Below are 25,820 nucleotides of genomic sequence, written 5' to 3'. Positions count from 1 at the left end.
TTCCTTTCTTCTGGTGTGGCTGGTATTTAAGCGGTCATGCTTGCTGCAAGAATGCACTGTTTGTGAGATAAAATTCACATTTTCTGGCAAAGCAATATGTGCTTGTGTTAGTCCCAGACATTCTGTACAAAATAAAACAAGAGAGAAAAATCCCATATTTGGTATGATTTTGGAAAAGAAAAAAAAAAGCTTGTCGGTTTTTCACTTTTGCAGGCTAAATTAGCCATCCTACACATGGCATGTGCAATTAAGGATGGAGAGCAGATTACATCACTCCGAATTTCAGCAGTTGCCATAGTCCCAGAACATCTAATTACAGGGCCTTCGCACAACAATCTTCAAGGTTCTGCGAGACTGCACAAAAACAGCATGAAACAAGACAGCAATAGAAATCAAACACAGCCCAGCAGGGCAAAAAATCACTTTCCGACTGCTTGTTTGCACTTATCTCGGGGTTTTCTACGAGGGAATAGTTAGCATGTCCTTGGAGCGAATCATATCAAGGCCTCCATCATTGTCAGTAGATCCCAGCCAGAAGTGGAGGAGGTTGAAATGAGAGGGCAGCTGTTTTCCACTGTTTTAGCACAAGGAATTGAAAAGGTCATTGTAAATGGGAAAAAAAAAACCCAAAAAAAACGATAGATGGGAGATTGCAGCGTTACAATTTAACCACCCGGCTGTCGGGTCACTGCTTAGAGTCAATTCTCATGTTATACTCACCTTCAGCGCGGTCGGTAATTTTCCTCGAGTTCACATTTTGAAACTTTTGTTAAACAAATTAGGTCAACAAATTGGGTCTGTCAAACTCGAACACCCCCTGCAGTGAAAATCAAATGTTTTTGCCTCGTTTACATTTCCTCGTGGTGTTATTATATGGTGGAAGTCAAGAACCAAATAAGCAGTCATAAGACCTTCTCCACCTTGAAACTGCATTGTACTGATGACAGTCGGGGTTTCATACGTGACAAACCTGAGGAACCAATTGTGTTAACTGGCAGGGTGGCGCTTCCTGTATTATTATTCTTCTTGAGAATTGGTTTCCAGTTCTAACATGTATGGATGAACTCCTCCAATAATACAGCTCGTCATTGTGTAGCAGTTTTACAGCGTTTGAGCAGAGTTGTAGGTGTCATAGATGTGAACATTCTCAAAGACGCAATGGTGTAAAGGTACATCCCAGACATATTAAGGCAGGATGGGATTATCTTCATGCATAAACATTCTCAGTATGTTACACTGCCAACACTGCCTTCCCTTGAGCCATGCAGGGTAAATGATAGTAAAATGATAGTAAATGGCCTGCACTTACATGGCACCTTTTAACAGTCACCTTTGGGACATCACTATCTAAAATTTAAAGACCCCTTCCAGTGTAAATCATGCATCTTTACCGCTTAAGTGTCGGTATGGTGTTTTTATAAACTACAAGATGCATCATGTGCAAAGCAACAGTGAACGTCTTGGCTGAGCAGTTCTAAAACACAGATTCTGCCTTCCATTTTTTCAGACATGACAAACCTGAGGAACCAATCCTGTCAACTGGCAGGGTGGCGCTTCCTGTATTATTATTCTTCTTCAGAATTGGTTTCCAGTTCTAACATGTATGGATGAGCTCCTCCAATAATACAGCTCGTCATTGTGTAGCAGTTTGTAGCAACGGGCAATGGTGTAAAGGTACATCCAAGACATATTAAGGCAGGATGGGATTATCTTCATGCATAAACATTCTCAATATGTTACACTGCCAACACTGCCTTCTCTTGAGCCATGCAGGATAAATGATAGTAAAATGATAGTAAATGGCCTGCACTTACATGGCACCTTTTAACAGTCACCTTTGGGACGTCACAAGACCCCCTCCAGTGTAAATCATGCGTCTTTACTGTTTAAGTGTCCATATGGTGTTTTTTTTTTTATAAACTACATGACATATCATGAGTAAAATAACCAGTGAACACCATGGCTGAGCAGTTCTAAAACACAGATTCAGATCCTTCTAGAGACAATCCTGTCAGCTTGCTGGATTTCTGTGTTTTTATTCTCCGACAGAATTGGTTCCGGTTTGAACATGTGCTGCTAAATTATTCCAATATTACAACTTGCTATTGTGTCGCGTAGTTCTACAGTGTCTGAGCAGAGCTGTAGGTGAGCTGGTGAGCTTGAGCTGCAGTGAATAGTGAAGGGGTTGTTTTATGGCAGGATTGGGTTATTTACATGTAAAAACATGTGGCATTGATAGATGCATTTTTATGGGTTTAATCAATGCCAGGAGAGAGACTTAAAGTTACAAGAAAATGCTTAATAAGATTATAAAAGTCTGAGGCTGTGCAATGTGCAACACAAAGATATTCTGAAGGTTTAATGTTCAGTGTGTTAGTGTGACATTTGGAAATAAGCACTAAACACGAATTAAAGCTGAGGCTGATGGGAATGTGATGTTTTTTGCAGGTGCTGGTTGACAGGATGATGGCACTAAATGAAAAATAATTGTTGCCGAGACAGTTCACATACATCTTTGGGATTCATTCTCTTATTGACACCGCAAATGTCTGGAAATGTTGTGTCAATTCATCCACTCAGTGCTGACATTTCACTGAACAGGTGAATACTTCAGCCTGCTGTTGGCACTCAACCAAAGTCAGAGAATCATCAAAATCTTTTAGATTCATCCTCTGAAGGCAATGAATTTCTGTACAAGGATTGATTTCATACTTCATTATCCGTCTATCCATTATCTATACACCGCTTAATCCTCACTGGGGTTGCGGGAGGGCTGGAGTCTATCCCAGTCAACTCAGGGCAGAGACGGGACACCACCAATTAATCACCAATTAACCTCAACGTGTTTTTGGACTGTGGGAGGAAGCCGGAGAACCCAGAGAGAACCCACGCTGTACAGGGAGAACATGCAACCTCCACGCAGAAAGATCCTGGGCGTCCTAACTAGGACACAAACCAGGATCTTCGAGCAGCCCCATATTTCATTATGATCAACTAAAACTGTGTTCCCTTAAAAATGGGTTATAATAGTGGCATATAACGCCTTTAAACCTTAGCTACATTTTACGAAGCACATTACGATGTCACTCTCATTCACCTGCTCACACACATGCAAAGTGCCCACCTGCCATCGGAGGAAAAGTATGATACGACTAATCAAAATTCCGAGCATGTGGAAAAAGACACCATTCAGTGTTCCATTAAAATCATTATGCAGTTTTATTCCCAATTTGAATTAAACTGTAATATTTTTTAGGCTAATCCTTCGTTATCATTGGGGTCATTCTGCCTCAGCTTGGTGTGGCTCTTTCCAATTTGTGTGAAATTGAGGGCCTTGGGGTTAAGAGGAGAATCTGCAGGCACAGATGTGATTCAGAACAAGCTGTTGCAGAATGTGCTAACAGCCAGCGTTTCCCTCTCGGCCAGGGTGACACCACTGAGCACCACAGGACCAATGACTCAATATTGCCACACTGTCTGTGTTGTGCTTGGACATCTCTAATCCTCACTCGTCATCAGCTCGCTGTCCCCCGTCATGGGAGAAACAAAGCCACATGGACACTCCCGGCTGCCAAACGGTGACGACTGGAGGCTTCTGGACAATGGCAAGGGCAAAACGACAACATGAAAACATGCCTTTGCTGCATCTGTGGTTCAAGATCAGAACAAATACATAGCAAGATGATGTTTTTTTTTTTTTAGATCTTTAAAATTAATGTTCCTACAAGGACTTTTGTGCTCTCCGACTACACAGTCACGCTGACTCAGTGAGTTCACTCGAGGGACTTCATTATGTTACAGCCACTCCTGCCAGACTAACTTGTACACTGATTGTACTCTGCGGTGGCCATTACTTTCACACTGATTAGGAACCAGTGATTGTGTCAAGACTGATTGGAGACGCACACATACACTGGCATTCCAATTACACCAAGCACCATCTAAGCCAATGGTCAAAGTGTACTTCAGGTCATTTACATTTAACTGAGTTGTATTCGATGAACAAATGATTGTTCTGCAGAGGTATTTCTGTTGAGTATTGTCTTTAAAATCAAAGGAGCAAAGAAACATCCCATAATGAGCACCACACATCTGAAAGGGATTTCAACTCTCTTTCACCTCAGTTGCTCCAATCTGAATACACATCCTGTGGTTGTATTTGGTCTATGTCTCTGTGAAGTTTCTTTAGTGAACATTACAGAAGCCCAAAATGTAGTAACAGCCAATAATGGAACAATGGCCGATAACGTAATAAAAGTCCTGAACTGTTAACGTAATAAGTCATTATGTTAACATAATTATTATGCTATCGGTTCAGGACTTTTATTACATTATTGGCCAACTATTATGCTATTGGCCTATTACATTTTAAAAATGGCAAATTTATGACGTTGTTGGCTTCTGCAAACATCTATGTAATTGCTACTTTTTTCTTTCTTTTTTTATAAATGCAGCCTTTCTCTACTGATTTTTTTTTTCTTTCTACAAGTTTCTTGAATCTTTCGGAACAATCTCGACTGTCCACATCTACCAACATTAAATATGATAATACTTGTAGATTCTTTATATTAGCCTTTATATCAAGTTTGTTTTTTTAAAATGTCATTATATGAAATCGTTGTACAAGTATCTCAAAATAAAATGCTGGCAGTAGAAATATCTTTTCAAAATTGTCTGGCACTGTCAGAATCATGACGATGGAATCCTGTATGACTCATAAATTGGAAAAAAAAATATGACCTCAGAGTCTAACAGAAACAACTACCCGCTTGCAAGGGTGGAAAATCAAGCAAATATTTGTTTTATAACATCTATGCAATGACAAGCATTGCCCAGATATTAACATAACTATGCAATGACGAATCAGTGAGTGATTCAAACAAGACTAATGACTGCAGAGATGAACGCAGAGCTGCAGGCAGATTGTAAATATGACTAAGTTAGATGTGAAGCAAAATTTTTTTCTGTTCTCGCTGACACTTCATCCCACAGATAAGAAATTGGCATTGTTGGAAAGGTCAGTCATGCGGTTTCATTGGACGCTACACCTCATGTGTATGAATGAAAACTTTGAGAGCAATCAAACAGTGAAGAAGGGATGCGAATTCTGAGTGGTTAAAGGGTTATAGGGTGGTGAACATCCATTTTATTTACTTGTTAACATGTTCATATGGTGTCTTTTCTTTTTTGAAAGATGTGAAATAAGCAGTCAACAAAACTGATAACTGTCTCAAAAACATGAATTTGTGATTAGGCAGAGGCAGGCATCGTCATATATCCATGAATTCTAAAGGAAGCAAAGGTGTAGAGTTACATCTGAACCAATACAAAGACGAGTAGTGATCATTTTCACAGAATAAAAAAAACTCTAAAAATGTAACTCTGATGCAAAGAGATGGGTTTTTGGGGGGTTTAATCAACAACCAGAGGAGGATCTGAACAGTGTTTTGTTGCTTCACATGAATAAATAATAATCTATCAGCTACAACTCACTGCTATTGGCGGTAAAAAACCAGACAAAAGAAATAAAATATCCATTTGTCTGCGATATAAAAACAGTCATTATTTTGAACAGAAACAAACCTCAGTCAAAGTTAGTCACCACAGAGCTGAAATGTGAATCTGTGATGCCACACGAAAGACAAAGCCCAGAGCAGCCTCACAGACAATAAATATGCTGATTTCTTACTGAGATTTTTTTTTTTTTTCATTTCAAGACAGGCTTATATTAAGCTAATGCTCTTTGTTTCGAGTTCTAAAATGTGCTGTGTCAGAAGCACCTTTCCATCCGCCATAATTCATTCGTCATGCGGTCGTACATTGGTTTTCTGTCACAGATGAGAGGGCACAACAAACTCTTCGGTCCTGTTCCAGCTGCAGCAGACAATCGCGGTTGTTCACAAACAGAACGGACTGCTCAGGGGATAAAACTAATATGTTTAAAAATTAAAATTCAATGGTAGTTTTAAAGCAGCTGTTCAGTATTCTACCGCATGAGCGCACCACTCTGAATCACAAAGAGGCGCACGACTCCCATTTTAATATAATCTCAACAATCAATCAGCCACACCACAAAGAAGTCAATGGGCCTTGACAATATGTACCTGTCAGATCATTGCCTCTAATGCATTAAGGTCTGATGCCTCTGATAGGCAGTGACAGCTCCACACATAACCAAGTGCAACACTCTCTCAGAGCTGCTGACAGCCTTTTGTCCAGCCACCTACCTCTGATTATTCAAATCAAAAATGCATAACCAATCGGAGTTATGGATGCATCTCCCCGCTGACAGAGAGGAAGAAAGACTCGGTGCAGAAACAGTACACTCTATAAATGACTGGGGAATGAAAATTTTAGGTTTATTTTGAGTTTGTCATTTAAGTTTTTGGAAAAAAAAAAACATTTGTGCTATTTTTGTTCTCACATTTGTGCTTGCAAGGAAATAAAGTTCCTCAATGTATTCATATTGTTTAAGCCTTAATGCAGGATATATTACATAAATATCTAATACTGTGGGATGCTGTCGTGGCAGTTTTTGTTTCCAGAGAAAGCTCCCAGGCTAATGACATTTTATTAATGTATTGAATAAAACCATAATCCACTTCTTGGTCTGGTGTTTTCGAATAACCTATGATTCAGTAGCTTTCACATTTCAGTAAACAGTGCAAAATATATATATATTTCCCTTCTTCTCATTAAAGCAGAATAAAAATGTTGAGCTCCTAAAAAGCAGTGGGAAAACATTTGCAGAAAGGAAGCAGGTTAGAGTACAAAAACAGTAAATGCATTGTGTTTATTTAAAGGATTTTATGTGCAGGGAATAAAGTATCATATGTCAACACTGTTAAGATGCCTCAGCAGTGGCCATGGGAGAAACGGTGAGGGAGTTTCTCAGCGTCTTTACAGTTATAAAACCTTTTCATAGCTACACTGTTGCATTTGTATTTAAGCCCACTGAGCAAAGTAAAAAAAAAAGAAAAAACTGAAGGAAACATCAAGGCATATGTCTTAGAGCTGAAATCATTACTAATGAACTGTGTCTCTGTGATTTGACTTTTTTTTTTGAGTAAGCACTGTTAAAGCGTCAGTTCTTGTGTTACAGAAATATTACATCATTTGCAAGTTCGCACTTGATCCAGCGCTTATGTGACCACAGGAGGGGGTCACTTTAGAAGGTAGTCATGGCTGCTGGAGAGCTGCTGCTGTCGTTTGCCGAATCTCACAGAGATGTTAAAAATTAAGAACTATAATTTTCTTATTTTCTCCAGGATTGCATGCATATGAAGAGGAAACTTTAACATTACAGGTTCAGCAACTTCCTAGATGTAGTCATGTCAGAGGTAGAGCTCTGGTTGTGCTTTGATCCAGGTAATTTTCTACAATCAAGAGGATGAATCTAATGGTTCATGTGACCCTTTGAATGAATTGTTTAATGGATGGAACAATGACTTTTTGTACCAGGGCTGATCTAGTCTGCTGTATTGCAGCGGGCTAGTAGGAACCATACGAGGGCAACTTATACTGCAGGCAGTCGAGATGTCAGAGAAGAAGATGAAGCAACAGTTTGGAGGTTTGACGCCAGACGCTGGCATCTCCTTTAAAATGAGGGGGTTTGTATGATCCCGACATAAATACACCGCGCTCCAAATCATTATGCAAATTGCATGTAAGTGTCATAAAGATTCAATTTTTTGTTTTTCAATTAAACTCATGGATGGTATTGTGTCTCGGGGCTCTTTGGATCACTGACATCAATCTCAGACACCTGTGATAATTAGTTTGCCAGGTGAGCCCAATTACAGGAAAAACTACTAAAGGACGTTCCACGTTATTAAGCAGACCATCATTTTCAAGCAATATGGGAAAGAAAAAGGACCTCTCCTTGGACGAGGTAGGAAAACTTCAGATATTTCATGAAAACTTAAGCGTGATCATTGTACTATTAAGAGATTCGTAGCTGATTCATGCAGATAAAGGTACAATGAGAAAGGTTTTTGCCAGACAAACTCATCAGAATAAGAGAGCAGCTGCTACAATGCCATTACAAAGCAGCAAACAAGTATTTGACGCTGCTGGTGCCTCTGGAGTCCTGCAAACATCAAGGTGTAGGATCCTTCAGAGGCTTGCAGTTATGCACAAACCTTCTATTCGGCCACCCCTAACCAATGCTCACAAGCAGAAAGGGCTGCAGTAGGCCCAGAAGTACATGAAGACTCATTTTCAAACAGTCTTGTTCACTGATGAGTGCTGTGCAACCCTGGACGGATGGACGGATGGATGGATGGATGGATGGATGGATGGATGGATGGATGGATTAGTGGATAGTTGGTGGACAGCCACCATGTCCCAACAAGGCTGCGACGTCAGCAAGGTGGTGGCGGAGTCATGTTTTGGGCCAGAATCATGGGCAGAGAGCTGGTCGGCCCCTTTAGGGTCCCTGAAGGTGTGAAAAGTATGTGGAGTTTCTGACTGAACACTTTCTTCCATGGTACAAAAAGAAGAACCGTGCTTTTTGTAACAAAATCATCTTCATGCATGACATTATATGATCTCATGCTGCAAAGAATACCTCTGCATCATTGGCTGCTATGGGCATAAAAGGACTGATGGTGTGGCCCCCATCCTCCCCTGACCTCAACTCTATTGAGAACCTTTGGAGCATCCTCAAGTAAAAGATCTATGATGGTGGGAGGCAGTTCACATCCAAACAGCAGCTCTGGGAGGCTATTCTGACATCCTGCAAAGAAATTCAAGCAGAAACTCTCCAAAAGCTCACAAGTTCAATGGATGCAAGAACTGTGAAGCTGCTATCAAATAAGAGGTCCAATGTTAAAATGTAACCTATAAAATGTTTTGGAGCTCTGTTGTGTGTAATAATTTAGAACAGCGCATTTTAAGTTTTTATTTTTGAAAAAAATACTGCTATCATTGGGAGGTTTGTTCAATAACATTTGAATTACTCTAACGGTTGATGACTTGAAAATTATGCTGACTGTCATTTGCATCGACTATTTAGGAAAATCATAGAAAACTTAACCCTCACATACTGTTCACATTTTATGCCTTAATGTGACACGGGTTAATTAGACATTCTTAATAGATCTGTAGTTTAAAAATTTGATATAGACGCTTACTATGAGGGAATTCTTGACAGGAATTCTTCACAGTATGGTTCAGGTCAAAACGGACCTGAACCAAGTAAGCGTCTACCTCAAATTTTAAACTACAGATCTTTTAAGAATGTCTAATTAGCCGATGTCAAATTAATAAATGTAAATTTAAAATACACATAAAACATGGCCTGTACAGTTTCACAGTTTTGAGATTCCCTAAAACCACCATCTTCCTTTATTTGACCCACATTGGTTGATCTAAGATCCATCTCAATGGATACGGATGACCAAAAAACAGCCTCAGTGCAAAACAATGAGTAGAACCAGTACAAAAGTATAACATTTTAAAATATTTTCATTTTTGTGTACTTTGGGTCACTTTAGTACAAGTCATCAAATTTGAGGCTAAAAGAATGACGTTTAGGGTATTTTTACTGCTGTCAAATGTCAAATTTGACCTGAAACAGTATGTAAGAGTTAAAAGGAGGTTTGGGAACACTAATTTGGTGCAATTTATGCCTTAGAGCAGGTTATGTGTTCAAATGTGTGATTTTTCATGAGCAGTTGGATGGTGCTTGCGGTTTTATTGCTTTACATGCTCTGAAAGACACTCTGCAGGAGGTGATGTTGGAGATAACCTGCTCAATTACAAGTTATAAAGGGTACTGGAATTTTCTTGCTGTTCTTTCCACTGGCTAAACTTTCTTCTTAACCTTTGTTTTTGTGAACAAGATGCCCACCCTTGCCGATATTACCACTGGCTGAGATGCAGACATTCATAGTCCCCAGAGGATGACTCGTGAAAAATGTAATAATCCTCTGAATTATTAGGTCCCAATCCGTAGATTAAAGTTCACCTTTATCAAGACAAAAATCTCTACATCCAGCTGCTACACTGCCACAAAATTTTCAGATTTTCATTCCTTTTGGGTGAATCCAACTGACTTTGGCGATCCCTGGACTTTTCCTTTGGTCCAACAATGAGATTGAAATTTGTGGTTTTGAGTGAAGTGTCTTAATAACTACCGGGCAGACTGCATCTTAATTTGGCAGTGATTTGTCACTAATTTATCAGCCTCCTTACCTTTCCTGTAGCAACATCCAAAGTTTTAATTAATCCATTTTGGGGGTTTAAGACCAAACACATGCTAAATTGAAGACATTTGATCAGACATTTGATCACAAAACTAAACACTTTGTGTTTACTGCAAATGAGTAAACGTTACCATAGTAACATGCTAAACTTAGATGCTGAACACAGTAAACACTGCCTGTTTAACGTCAGCATGTAAACACCGTCATTGTGAGCTGGATGGCATGATAATGTTAGCATTCAGCCCAAAACAAGTACAAAGTACAAGTACTGCCTCAAAGCACTCCTTTCTAAATTAGAATTATGGCCTGAACTCGTGTTGAAACATGAATTATTTTCTTTACATAAAAAAATGATTTTGGAACAGTGTGCAGTCTGACACAAGCTGTTTTCAACATTTTCCCTCCGTTGCACCACAGCTCGTACCTTGCAGAAAGTCTGCCTGCGAACTTCCCCAACAGATTTATGAGGAGGAGGCCCCCTGTTCAGACACAACTATCCACTGATGAGAGAACACACAAACACTGCATCAGCACGATTGTCAATTACTACAATGACGCCCCTTCCTCAAGCGCCCGCACACATTCACATCCCCTCCCTTCAAAGCTTTTACACAGATTTCCTCTATTCACCTCCCCTAATTATGAAATTTGATTAAATTGAATGTGGGATCGCAGCAGATACAAAGAGCCAATTAACACGGGGCAGATGTGCTTTGTGGAAATATTACAGGACATTATACTGATGATATTTGAATTTACAGGGGCAAAAACCCTCTTTTGACTCAGTGATTGCAAAGCTACAATATATGCCTCCCACACACACTTTAAGTATAATGAGCATGAAAGAGCAGTGCAAGGGATTTAGATGAGAGTCCACCTACTCAGTGTGTTTCAAAAAATGCTCATTAAACAAACAAAGGTGCACAGTTTGACACGCAAAACATATGGCATGAAGCATTTGTGATGGTTGGAAATTAAACGGCAGAGAAGTTCACCAGCAGCTTACGGCAAGCTGCTACTGTGATTTTCTCTTCTTTTCTCCTTCCATGAAGGCAAAACTACGGAAACCACCCAAGCCACCCCAAATTGGATTTGTGAGAAGGGAAAAATATGCCTCTTTTTATCAGTGTCCTCCGTCGCAAATCTCAGAAGTGCGCCAAAATGAGCCCAAAGCACAGCTGTAAGATAGCCTTGATAAAAATACCACCAAGCCAGGGATTTCTACTGCTCTTTTCATGTTCTCTGATCCATAAATAAACACTATAACTGAGTTAACACCAACAAACTAGCGAAATGACATTACAGGTCTTTATCCAGTGCAAGCTCATTTAAGACACAGACTCATTTAAAACTTAACGACCATATGCTCCTGATACAGGAGTGTAATTTATGAGCTGTCGAAGGTCTGAAACGGAATTTACGATTAGAAGTTCTCAATGAGACTTCTTGGACGTGATTTAAAACTGTCCAGTGCATTGAAACAGTGTGATGCAGAGTCAAGTTAAAATGAAAATATCCACCGGACTGCTGATGAAATCAGCCGTCTTGCTTGAGCGGTCACCCTTTTTAATTCTGCAGTCCAGCTGATAGTTTAATTTCAATTACATGATGTTCAGCCTAAATAAATGAGATACAGACACATGATATTAGCCTATCCGTCTAATAACATGTTTTGCACAATTGAGATTGTGATTCCCCCCTTTCCATTTTAAAAACACCCCATTTTCTGTGCACCTAGTATGTCGCCTCTCTTGCTTGCTCCCTCTCTCTCTTGCTCTCTCTTATTTCTTGGTCCTTGCCTGCTCAAGGACATGAATTGCAGGGCTTAAAGGACTGCCAGGGGCAAAAGAAGTGGAGCTGGAAGTGTGCCACAGCACTGGGGTGAGGGACCACAGCAGTGGATCTTTCTGAAGACAATTACAGATAAAAACTCTCCACTGAGAAGGAGCCTAAGAATCTCTGAGGGGTTGATAAAATGTTGGTGTTTCCTGTCCACCCACCCCCCCAAAAAAATAAATCCTACAGGACAAGTCACATCCCCATCATGGGGATATAGACGCATGAGGACAGACACATGGCAGAGACAAGACAGCATGGGCTGTGTGCTTAGTACTTAACGATGTAGACTGAAGGCTATCCCTGCTTGATCCCCTTTTGGATCTTGTTAAGCTCAAGGATAAGACGAAGGGAGGGAAGATTGGATATTCCTCTCAGGAATCCCACCGAGGTGTCTCACTGGAACACACCTAGCGGCTTCAATTAATAGAAGCGAGGACAGACTTTTTCAAATATACGGAATAAAGCCAGATCTCTGAAAACAGAAGAAAAGACCTTGAGTCTTTATTTTTAATTTATCACAGTGACATTCTATTCAACTGATTTTGAAGTAATATTTTAGACCCTGGTAACTCTCTACCTTGATAACATTTCTGCTTCCCAAACAAAGGTGGTGGTCACTGTCACACCAGAATACCAGATTTCCCTCCCTAATTATGGCTTCATTATGCTGTGCAGACATTTTTGTAGCACGGATCTGATCCTCTCATTTCCTGGAGTGTCTTGTCCATTTTCATCACTATTCACAGTGAGCAGCAGTGTCCTGCAGGTTTATGGCACACAACGCTCAATTAGGATCATACTGTGTATGGTTACCGAGAAGGCCTTGACATATGGCAAACAACATTACCGCACACTTCAAGCCAGTGAGTCAGCGCTCTCATTCTTTTGAGCACCAAGAAAGAAGCATCATCAAGGTGTACATGCACAGTGGAGGCGTAAGGTGCAGTGTGAGAATGCTTAGTTTAATGTGAGAGAATGATTCTGAAAATGTATGACCTTTTATTCTGTAAGAAAGCAGCACAAGTGTTTCTTTTATTTAGCGCATTATTGATACATGATTGGCTGTAGGCGTTTGTGTGAATACAATTAGATGATGATTCCTGATGTCAAGTATACTGCTTAAAATACATGTTTTTCAGCTTTTTCATTACAGATTATTTGCAGCTACAGAATCGAGCTTTCTTTAAAAAAATAAAAAACTAATAAAAAAAAAAACCTAAAGATATAACACGAAAACTTCCTTCTGTTTGATGAGACAGAAAGCTGCTAAAGCCAGGTATCATCTGGAGTAAATGTGCACAATAGCAGACAGGATAGAATTTCCAAATAGCATTTTAAGTTAAACCCTTTTCCCACAAGACAGAGGGGATTCATTAGCCAGACCACCAGCTGCCCTCAGATCCCGGCTGCAGGGCAGCCAAAGTAGATGCTGTTTTCCTCCTGTGGGCACGGCCGCCTGATGCAATGTCATGTGTATGGAAAGTGAAATTTACATTATCATTGTTTAAGCAAGAACTCATCTCAAGGGACGAATTCCTGCCAAAAGCAGATATTTGTTTACGTCTCACAGCTAATTTGTCACTGTCATGTTGTGATTTGAGCTATGAAGATCTCTCATTGCTGCAACTCTCTTAAGTTATCCCATGAAATAGTGATGGGCTCTGAGATGAACTTTGGTGTAGCCTAATAACTTGACAAGCCAAGCGGTAATAAAGCCCCAATGCTTCTGTTGCACAAGAGAATCCCTGTCATATTGAAATATTCATGAGATAAATGTTATTTAAGGCCAGAGCTGCTCTGGGTATATTGCACAGGTGCAAAGCCAATGCAGTGGGTTCTTCATAATACATAACATATGACTGAACTCTAATTCTTGTCAGGATGTGTTAGTAAATTAGATGTCAGGCAGCATAGAAGTGTAGGGAACACATTCAGATACAGCAGACAGACACCTTCACAAAGCAGTGACTCACAGGATGGAACTGGCCCGCATCCCTGTGTGTCTCAGGTAGGATTTGTCCCTTAGACGTGACAAAGACACACTTGAAGATGTGTGATAAATGGCTTCTGCTCTATTCAACTTCTTTGCAAGAAAAGAAATTCCTCAGTTGAAAGTGTGGACTAGCAGACACATGGGTGAATAAGGCTGAAATTGTGCTTACCTCCCAAAAGTAACGCCACCGACTGAAGCACAAGAATATGCAACATGTTTCTTGGAGCCGTCAGGAAAAACAAGAAATCCTTCGAAATGTGTGCACAAGCCAAAAATTTCCTAGTTCAAAGAGGAAAATCCTACATGCAGCATCGTTAATAAAAAATCAAAGCGCATCTTTTCTGGTGGAAATGTCACGTCTCATCCAGTAATTTGCAAAATGCTGAATAGTCATAGTTCCAGTGAACAATTTTTTAAAGCCTCTTTCGCAAGTGTCTAATCTACTTGTTTTTGCCGAGAAAATTCAAGAACTGCGGGGAGGGGAACTTGCGCGCAGCTTTGCATCACTCTTTCCAGCATTTTTTGGGGGGAGTGTAGACGCTTGGATGACTCGTAAAAATGCTTAAACCCACAGTTGAGATTCTCAATGAGATCTGAATCAATGAAACCCAAAAGAAAAAAAGGAAAAAAATGGTTTCAATCCTCTCTGCCCAGTTAATCAGTTTGTCTGCTCCGTATCTTCTGCATCACCGGGTTCCTGAAGTTGGCCGCTGTGTGGTGCGTAAAGTCCGACACCTTGGGACGAATGGAAGCACTTCCCGCCCGGCATCATGTACGGTGAAATATAGAAAAAAGTAGAAAAAGTTCAAGTCACAAGAGAGGTCAAGCATGTACATCCACACCCTGGCAACCTTATCGCTTCGTCAAGTCCTGAGCGCAACTCCAGCGGCACGCAGCAGCAGCAGAGCGCGCAGAGCTCCGTGCGCGGAGCCAAGTGTTCAGCTGCCACTTCTAATTAGACTTCAGCACCAAGTGGTTCACATATTCAGCGAAAGTCCGGTTTCCAGCCCCGATCTTTCAATTTTTATGTACACAGACTACGGGCTGCAGTTTCAGTGGAGCTTACGCGTTGTCTGTCCGTCCAATGCGCGTCGAGAGAAGCAGAGGGGAAGAAAGCCTGTGGCACTGACAATAAAACGCCACTGGCACACTTCGGGAGGCGACTGGCGCTCCGGGAGCATCAAACCTCACTGATGATGTTGGAATATGTTCTGATATTTTCCTCACACACTGACTTATAACCAACTAAATCCACATTAAACCCAAAGGCATCTTCTTCCAAGAACTGTTCATCCAAGAACGAGTGCCTTTTTAAAAACCCCAAAGACACATCTTTACACCTTTACTAAATATAGTTCCCCACTGACACAGCTGCCCTCTGCGTGCACAAAGAATGACTTTAAAAGTTGGTATCGGACATGTCCAATTGATTGCATGACTGCGCCACTTGGCAGGCACTAGCGACCCCGTGTGGAGCCAGAACTGAATGATTAGATGCCTCTGTGTTGCTTGTTTTAATTATTGTGGACTTAAGGTAATGTGTGTACATGTAGGCCTACCACTGTAGAAGATAATGAAAATACCAAATTAGGGAGAAAAAAAAAAAGAACTAAATTATAATCTACAAAGTAAATGACAGAGGAAAACACCCATAACATTGATTAAAGCAGTTCTTCACTCTGCCAGGTTATCCTCAGAGAGATGCATTCAATCACTGCAGTAGGTTCAGTTCTGGCTGCGGTGCTCAGCGACTTTCCAGCGCCTTTGTTGCATTTGAAGACAATTTCTACTGAGCCATCTTTATTCATTTATTCATTCTACTTCCATTCTTATTCCTTTTCAAGGCCATGAGGGACATATGGTCTGTTCCACCACTTTTTTTTTCTGGGTGTCTATATAGGAGCCCTCTAACATAATAAAAGCAGACCAGCCTATAAGATTAGAAATACTATTCATTAGACAATGTGGCTGAGAAAAAAACAAGCATGACCGTATTAGTTTTAATATTATCATAGTATTTGGTCATATTTGAAACCATTTTGGTTGTTGGGACTCTCAAGCGTAATTGTGGCTGCTGGTGGATTCATCACAATTGAAATTCAGAAAATTTAATTACATCTGGTTTATTGCTGTAATCTGGTAATTAAACCAGGAGCTTCACTGCAATTTTGTATCCTCCTGAGCAGGTTACATGGTGTTAACAAAGACGGATAAAGAAGGAGAACGCTAAATACAGAAATATCAGATGAGCCGCCCACAGTCTAATCAGTCTTTTACAGAAGTAGCTTCATGTAACATTAGTTTGTATTTTGATTGTAGGAGAGACAGTTGTGTAATTTTGGGATAGAATTAATGTAACATTTGGGAAGGAAGTCAGCGTTAGTAATTAATCAAACAGTTGTCTGATCATTTAAATTGTCTAAAACTGAAACAATTTAATAAAGAGCTAAATGGTCTGACTACAAGCACTGCTTACCTCAAAGCACCCTTTTTATATAATTCAAGTGTGCGCTCTTTGAGTTTTGTAGCTTTCAGGCTTCACATTAAACTCACGCCACGTTCTGTCAGTCAGATTATCACATATGTCACATAGCGTTGCAGCTGAGAGAACTGTCAGGCTAACCTAAAATGCAACACCAAAGTAAATTCTAGTCTTGAAGTGGCACCATAAACTAAACTGGCTCTGTATGCATTAAAAAGGCTGGCAAAAGGAAACAGAATCCCATCAGGACGACACTCACACACAGTGTATAGATGCCGGTCTAGTTAGTCGCTGTGTTGGCAAAGATAAACTTTGACCACTAAATAATAGTTACAGCCTCTGGATTTGTCCTAATTTTAAAGGCCACCCTTTCTGGTTCACTTCAAGTTCCATTTTTTCTCCTAAAGGCGCCAAGCTTTTACTTCCCCCTAAATGTGTGCCATTTGATCCTGGAAACAAGTTCGCTCTCGTACAGCTGCAAAAAGCATCAGAGAGGTGAAGGGGGACGAAAGTGTTGATGTAGAGCAGTCACTTCCCAAGCTGTAAGAGACGGCTGGAACATCACTCATACAATAGCTGGTATCCGTCCAAAAGTAGCCCCTTCTAGAGCCCGACACTCTGTCAAATCCCCTTGAAGCCCACGCTGCACTGAGGTCCATTCAGCTGCTGGAAATCAGAGCAAGCACCAGACAGAACCGGAGTGGCTTTGGTTACATCGCCTGTAGCTGCAAGTCATTAAAAAAAAAAAAAAAAAAAGCTGAACCCCTCTCAGTTCTGCACATGGTAAGTCCATTTCCTGGGCTAAATTACCAAAACAGTGACTGCTGTAAAAACTCACGCACCATCCATCTCCTTCGCTTAAAGATTACAAGACACATTGCATTTGGAAAAGTGGGAGTTTTAAAAAACCAGGTAGAACTATGGCAGGCATTATTTGAAGACATGTCTAGGAGGCAAAAATGCAAGTGATTGTGTCTTGACAGATGTGGCGTTTAGATCTGCAGACCTCTCCGAGGACAGGTCTTAAGACTTTGATGTCTGGAAAAAGGTCTCGAGGCTTTGATGTCTCGAAAAGGATCTGGAAGCTTTCATGCCTTGAAAATAGACCGAGGACTGAAATGCCAGACACGTTCAGATACAACAAACTGTATTTTTCACATTCAGACACCTATCAACACGTTTTACTTTAGAATGCTAAGCAGTTTCGCTCCCTGCAAGGGCAAAGAATTTCATCCAAGAACCCATGCACAAACACAAAAAACATACTATTACTGACATAATATACAGCACTGAACAAACAGCACTTCAGATGGTTAGATTTTTATCCGATCCATCAGAGGGGAGACTGACTGGTCTGAGATTCATTCTGCAGCATGACGACCCCCGAACACCCAGCCAGAGTTAAAAAGAACTATCTTCAGTGACAAGAAGAAGAAAAGGTCCTGTGACAGATGGTATGGCCCCCACTGAGCTCTGATCTCAACATCTTGGAGTCAGTCTGGGATTACATGAAGAGAAGAAAGCACCTGAGACAACTTAAATCCACAGAAAAACCCGCCGAGCAACCTACCTGCTAAGCACCTTGAAAAGGTTACAAAATCCAACTCTAGAAGAATGGATTCTGCTTTATAGGCCAAGGGTGGTCACAGTAAATTATGGATGTTATCATTCAGAGTTTTGCATAGAAAATGTGTGGGATATTCAGGCATTAGGAATACCAAATGGGTAAGCAGAAGCAGACTAGAGGCTGTGTTTCTTTAGTTTCACATTGCCACCCCATGACCTTGATTCAGTCCCCTGGGATATATACCATCCTACCCTCAATATTATACATAATGAATCGTCCCTTGTGTCTTCTTTTGGGTGGTATCCTTCATCCATGACCTTAACCAGCCTCAGTAGCTTGTCCTCCACTCACTTGGTAGACAGGAGGCCCAAATTCATCACCACCTTTCATTCCCCTCCTCTGGCCTATCTGATCTATGATAGCATTAATAATAACCGCTGCAGAATGCCCCGTCGCCCTCTGTGCCTTGCCCACTTCCCGGCCAGCGCAGATTACCACCAGCCATTCACAGCCCATTAAAACTGTATTTACTTATCAGCCTCTCTGGGGCCGTCACTCTGTTTTCAAGACTGATGCCCAAAGGGAAGGCAAAGGGTGACCTTCCCACAGCCTACAGTGCTGTAAGTCACTGGTCCCAAATGATTTGCGCTTTATTTTGCTGGCTAAACTCGACTGAAAGCAATGTTAGTGCCTTTCAATGACACTCTAATAACTCTGGAAATACAACAAGACATAAGAGGATGTTTCTTCAAAGCAGTTAAGGAGCAGTTAAACATGTTGGGAAATATTCATTTTGAGCGTTAGCAGCAGGTTAGCTTAGCTTAGCTTAGCACAAAGACTGGGAAAAATGGGGGAGGAGCTAGCCTGGTTCTGTCCTACATTTACAACATCTGCCTGTGAACACTTCTAAAGCTCACTCATCTTGTTAGTTTGACCTTTACACAAAACACAAAATTTGCATGAGTTATGTGCCATTCTATTTATTAGCTGGCCAAAGTCTTCATTCATTTCATGGCTGCCAAAAATGTCAAAGTTTTCCTTTAAATTGCTTGTGTGATTATTGTTTTCCTTCTATATTTATATCTGTATCTTTAAGCAGTGTTTCTTTTTTTTTTTTTTTAAACCTTACAAACCTACAAAGAATGAATGTTAATGCTGCTCCGTATCAGCATGATGAGCAAACAGACAAATATTTGAAAATGCAAATGCGAGTGCATGATTTTATAACCTGACATGATCCTGTAACCCCCAAGTGAACACGAAAAAAAATCGCCTGCAGCAGGTAAAAAGGAGTAAATCACTACTATGCTGACTGTTATTAAAGCTCCCATAACCTCGGCAGTTTATGTGGATGGTTTCTGACTGTACCGCCATTCTGTAACACTTAAAAGACAAAATGCTGCTGAGCTGCAGTGACCACAACATTAGTAATGCATTATCAATGCTGTTTGCCTCACAGTACGCTGGGCCGAGCGTTTCTGATAGTTGCAGCCGGGTTAACTGCATATGTGCCATTATATTTGACTGACAGCTTAGCAATCACGATAGCATAAATGGGACAAGGTGAACTCTCCTCATTCTTCTTTATACAGACAGTTATTTCTTATCAGCTAGAATGTGTCATGGTCTACTTTGGGTGTGCTTAACTTCCTCTGACCTTTAAAAGGGCTGATTATTTCCATCCACAATCTTCACTCGGCAATATGCTGCCAGCACAAAAGGATATTAGGCCCAGACCTGCTGGTCTGATAATTCCAGCTCTCCGTATATGGTGCTGAGGGAACCAAAACCACAGTGCGCCGCCACTCTATTATCATTTCACTGCCTCCATCTTCACCTTTACCGCAGGTATTCTGTCACCTTTCCCCTCAGAATGTGTACCTTTACAGGAGCTGAAAAGTTCTCTGTGTGTTCTGTTTTATTACATCTTAAAAGTACTTTGTATCCATGGTAATTAACTTTTCCTCTATGCATCACCCTCCTGGGACAAATTACACAGCTTTGCATAGCCTGGAATACTGTAGCTGTGTAAATCTCCTAGGCGTGGGGAGACTCCCACGCCTCCAGCTCCCCTGACAGCACTATTTTATGAAAATAGAGGGAATCCAAAGAGAACCAACAGGTCTAAATGTTTAATAGATTCTTATTTTACTTGTGGTAATCTCGTAATCAGAGGTTCAAGGGGGTCACATCGATCACCCAGGGAACAAATAAAAGTCTTATTGTGTCCTGCTTCTTTTCACCTCAGGAGGAAATGTGAACCAGATAAATGATGGCCTTGTTTCAAGAGAGGCTCAATCTGTTGCCAGCGATTTGTGGCCAACAAAGTAATTTCGATACCGTTCTTTGTATTGATAGATGAGGTCAAAATTTAATATAGAGCCAATTTACTTGTATGGTGTATAGGAATGGAACTGCCGTTATCTTCCTTCTTTTTTCCCCTCTTTGCCTCCATCCTACGATCCGCCTCAAAATTAGACGTCAGGAAAAGGACAAACAGCACAAAGGGTGATATTTTTGACAAAGCTTTCATCTTAACTACCACCATTACTCTTCGGTACCTATAATCCCGGTGAGGTGCTTCATCGCAAGCGTACAATATATAGAAAGGTTCAACTACTGTGTGAAATGTTTGTTATTTTGTGAATTAATTTTTTTTGCTTGTGGGGGTCACATTTTAAGCTCAACACACTAAAACCTAATGAATAAATAAAACCAATAAACCAGCTCAGTAATTCTAATAACAGTCACTTCCAAATCTTACATGTTGATGCCTGCAGGGAGTTGACACGCAGTGCTTTGTGGAAAAACAGTGATGCTTGCTGTGCCATAGTGAGGGTTTGTAAACTTCCTCAGGAGCCTGCATTAATGCTGAGCCTGAGACCTGGGAGGGGGCCCTACAGCTGAAATACACCTTTTTTTTTCATGGTCTAATGCTGGATGTGTTGTGCCACCTGCTGTTACTGTCGTCTAACAAGAAACAGTACGCTCTGTGAACACATGGCGACAGTTGGAGAAAGAGATTGTCTGCTTCACCGGGGAGCCCTGAGAGGTGTGTGCACAAAGACTTAAGAACTTAGCACTGGCAGTTTTGTAAAAAAGGGAAAGGTAAAGTAGATTATTCATGAGCGCGCAGCTCCAAAATCGTGGGTAGATTAAGAGTGGTTGGAAAATAGCACCTCATCCACATTAGAGAGATTATGAGCAAGCTGTCATCCGTTGAGGGAACAACGGGTGGGTTGATCAGGTTACTTGGATGCGAAAATAGTAATTGTCCTGAAAGTGACAAAATTAGAATTAATCATATTTTGATTAAACGACTGCATTCTGTTTTCCACTCCAAAGGAGGAGCTCTCAGTGTGCCAAATAGATTCTCCAGGCGCTGTTTGTTTGAGATTCTGCCCATGTCTGCATTTACATGATGGGTTATGTTTGCTTTCATGCACATGTAAAACCATTCGCTCATGCATGTGATGTATAAAAACAGTTGTGCACTGCTTGTTCCAGGCTGTGGTCTATATGTCAGTGCTACAATGCTGCCACCTAAAGGCACAGTTTGAATTAACCACCATTTTAGTCAGCAGTCACACAGGAAACAGTGCTTTCAAATAGTGAAGTTATGTAGTCATTCTAACAGATTGACTTCTTTATTAGTTTTCACACTCTAGGTACAGTGTTGGCTTCTTATAAAGTCTCATTATTATAGCCACCAAAATAGCTGCAAAGAGAAGCTGAAGTCCAAAAAATTCTGCTTGACAACTTGTACATCCTCTCAGTTTTCCTATAATTCACCATTTCATCAAAAAATAGTTATTTATTTCCATTTGCCGTTTTAAAATCCTGAAAAAGATGCATCAGTTTAATTCATTTGTCTTCCTCAGCAAGACATTCGCTTCACTTGATAAATGGCACAGTATGTCAGCGACAACTTATGTTGTGTTGTCAGCTGCACTGACATTAACACAGGATACGTTTAAAATCAGACACAGACTTGGCCAAAAAAAATGACATCTTGTAAGAGAGCCCTCCTCAGTGGTTCTCAAAGCGTGCCATCTGTCACCAAACTCAGACACCACAGGGGTTTATTTGCTAAACAGGACAAAGGCGACTGTTAGGAACCAGATGCTGTCTCCATAATTGAGAAGTTGTTACAAAAAAAAAAAAAAATCTAAAAGCTGCTATCTTGGACTAATGTGCCATATGGACTAAAGAAAGCTTTTTATTACTCTTTGTCTTGGTGATCAAATATTTTCTTGGTCAGTAAGTCAAACTAAACATGCCAAATGCTAATTAATGACTTAATGTGGTGTATTCTGGTTTGACAAATGCAATACAGAGTTTATCAGATACTAAAAGATGCATTATGAATTTTGATCTGTGAATTGTCTACTCTATGTAAAGGAGATACAATCTTAAGCTGAGGTGCAGGAGCAGGACCACACCTCCATCACTCCTGTTCCTCTAGTCCATCTCTACACCACTCTGCCCTTCCTACTTGTTCCTTCTTGCTTCTCCTGCTCGGAGCAACACACGCTGCCAGTCTGAAAGTTTTAGAAAACTGTGACTCACCACGGAAGGTACGTCCAACCCGGCTCCAGATCTCCTCCACGCCGGTCAGCCTGATCCACAGCGAGGCCCCGGAGACCAGGAGATCAGCGTCGCTCCAGAAACGCCACAAACCGCGTCGCTCGTCATGAAGAACGACTCCAACCAGAACTCCTCTCTCCGTCCTCCAGCCGCATCAGACTCCTCATCTGGTCCCAGCTACAACCAGGGAGGCTCTTCTCTGGGAAGACATAAACGTAATCGCTCCCTCCTTGACGTCCGGAGCAGGTGCGCATCCAGAGGAGACGTCGTACGATCGGTGCGCGACAGACTCAAGACAGATCTTCTGGCGATGTCCCTCCTCAGTGAAACCACCGACCGGACCTTCGTGGGTCTCCAGACAGTAGTAGGAGAAAGACTTCATCTGTCACCGCGCAAAGTTAAATTATTCAAACTTCTGACAAACTCTCGGAGCTGAGATCACGTGACCACAACAAGCCTCCAACAGCCGATGCTGCGCGCTGGAACCTGACGTCATCGCCACCCGTAACTCCGCTAAGTAGAAGAAAAAAAAAACTTTCTTGTTCTCTCAAGGCACCTAGAAATACTCATCATGCTCCTACATTCCAAACAGTTATCCTGACAACATCCCTCTGCAAGACATCTCTGACCAGACCGTCATTGGTTTTCTATGGAGCTTCGGAAGGGACATGGAGGGGAAAAAAAAAAAACATGGAGAGGAAAAAAAAATAGAGGTATTTTTTGCGAGATCTCGCAAAACTTTCTTGGGATCGTACAAAACTTTCTTGGGATGTTGCAAAACTATAGGTAACTCCAGTCCGGACGGTGTAGTGCCACCGCCAAATCACTAGAAGAAGAAGAAGAAAACTATAGATATACTTTTGGGTCTTTTTGGCAGCATGGAGAAACGACAATGGAGGACACCCACCCATACACAAGTTTTATTAAGTTGTATTTTGAAATTGGCCTAAAATATAAAGACATTCAAGCAGTGCTTAGCAAGAGGCACAGTTTTTACAAAACGTCCAATAAGATTGATGTGACTTTTGCAAGAAAGTTTTGCGAGATCCCAGGGTTCAGTGCCAAAAACCGCATCACAGTCCATAAAAGAGAAATGACTGCAACTGGAGGAGGTCGAATTAATACAGAATGTTCACCCAGCGGATCACCCTGATCACTACAGATGACATGTTTTAATAACCAAACAAAGTCCAGGTAAAACATTTCCACACTCTGTAACACTCACCAATAAGCCAGCCATCTTCAGCAGCTCCTGCTTGGAGACGCACCCACAGAGCTGTTCTGCTCAATGAATGAGTCGTACGTTCCTCCAAGCCGGCGGGGAACAACGTTGGATAGCGACAAATGCACATCGCAAATTATCAGTACGTTGATTGAATGAAAGCCTTATCTCTTTACAAAATTAAGCTCGTTTAGTGATGCTGCTTTGATTGCTATGTGAGTGCAGTCTATGGCTCCACATATATTTGGGAATCCAGCGACGGCGTTAAGTCCCTGTTTGATTTTTGGTCGTTGGTGATGGCTGTAAGGGAACTAGATGTAGGCTGAGGCCAGGGGAGTTATGACATCCAACACTGCCGGCTTGATCCTGCTCAGTGGTTGCTGGGAAATGCCGCATATGTCTCCAACCTCACACTGGAATGTGCCGGTGGTCAAAATCCCCAAATACTTTCTATTTGTAGTTTCACTATTCTACCGCTAGATTATGTGTGTACACGTGGTCAGAGCTGTGCGTATATTTACGTACAGTCCGAAGTATAAGTACAAGTTGATAAATTCCATACTTTGCGTAGGAATGTTCGTACGCACGCTCTACGCACATATCTGTGCGTACGCACTGATGATAAATGAGGCCCCTGGAGCTTTCAACATGTCAGGAAGTAAAACAATTCCCTCCCCGTGAAACGCCATGGCTGTGCACCTGACTATGACATCACTACGCTCTCAGTAGCTCTGCCTGGGCTGCCAGGTGTGATTCATCCTATCCACCAGCAAACTGCCCTACTGCAACCTGTTCCTAGGTCCACCACTACAGACATTTCTGGCCATGGGGTACCAACTCACCTATCCTCCCTTGAAACTTCCCTTCACGTCTGGCACCAGGCTGCCAGCTCCTCCCTTTCTCCTTCACCCCACATTCCTAGCAACTTCTCTCTCTTTCACTATCACCACTGGGCTGCCATTTCCTCTCCTCCATCCACCATTCACAGTAACCTCTCCCTCTCTGGAAATGGGCTGCTAGTACAAGAGTTTGACAACAACCTGATTTTAGTTCTCAACATAGCCCTGCTTACTGGAGACACAGGTATTTTTCGTCCTTCTATCTAGCTTGCCTCTAACACAACAGTTTGCCTCCAACAATTCATTTTTTCAGGAAATATGGGGAGAGGAGTGGGGGAAGGACCTGCAATAAATGGTCATGGTCAGACTTGAACCCACAACCTCTGCGTCGGAGACTATAGCACCTGTTCTTGGGCTGTCCAACCTGTTGAGCTATCCAGCCACCCACAACCCTCCACTTTTACACACCAGGATGCCTGATTCTCTTACTTTCAGTGCAGATCCTAGCAGGTTTGGTTGTTCTGCAGCAGTGGTCCCTCTCAAGCAGTTTACCCTCACAACCTTACAAAACACAACAGAGTCACTAACCCTACATCTTGTCTGCTACAACTCCCTTTAACATTCCAGCAACACACACTCAGAACTCATCCAGCCCCAGACTCGTTAATCTCCACATCAAGTGTCTTCAGACAGTTTCCACCCATGAGTCATCTCACCGTCCTCAGCAAGTACTTAGGTTCTAGTCTGCAGTAGAAGATCCAGATGCCATGGGCCCAACAAAGTAAAGAAAATTCAACATCAGCAATCTCTGGCCCTCATTGTGGCACCGGAATGCCAGTTTGACTTATCTCTATCCTCCAGTTCAGCAACTTCAGCTCTTATTCTAGTACCAAGATGCTGGATTCTCTAGCCTCCTTATACCTCATCAGCAGTCTGCTTGTTATACTGCTGGCACTGGGACACCAGTTTAACTCCTCTCTATCCCCTGTTTAGACAATTTCCGTTCTCATTCCAAGACCAGGGTGCCAGTTTCACTCATCTGTATCCCTTGTCTGAACAATTTCCGGCTCCCTCTATCACGGG

General features: G+C 41.5%; 1 protein-coding gene across 1 annotated transcript in view; it reads right to left on the bottom strand.

Annotated features, from left to right (window-relative positions):
• The window catches only part of si:dkeyp-14d3.1 (transmembrane protein 132C), a 152,794-nt gene extending 138,510 nt beyond the window's left edge, over window positions 1–14,284 (bottom strand). Inside the window, exon 1 of the mRNA XM_008306080.1 lies at window positions 14,210–14,284. Within this exon, the coding sequence (XP_008304302.1) occupies window positions 14,210–14,255 (46 nt within the window). The 5' untranslated portion in view covers window positions 14,256–14,284. The remainder of the gene's footprint in view (window positions 1–14,209) is intronic.
• Window positions 14,285–25,820: the final 11,536 nt, after the last annotated feature.

The sequence above is a fragment of the Stegastes partitus genome, unplaced genomic scaffold (genome assembly GCF_000690725.1).
Source record: "Stegastes partitus isolate 25-593 unplaced genomic scaffold, Stegastes_partitus-1.0.2 Scaffold44, whole genome shotgun sequence".
Taxonomy (NCBI): domain Eukaryota; kingdom Metazoa; phylum Chordata; class Actinopteri; family Pomacentridae; genus Stegastes; species Stegastes partitus.
This window is presented reverse-complemented; position numbering and strand designations above follow the sequence as displayed.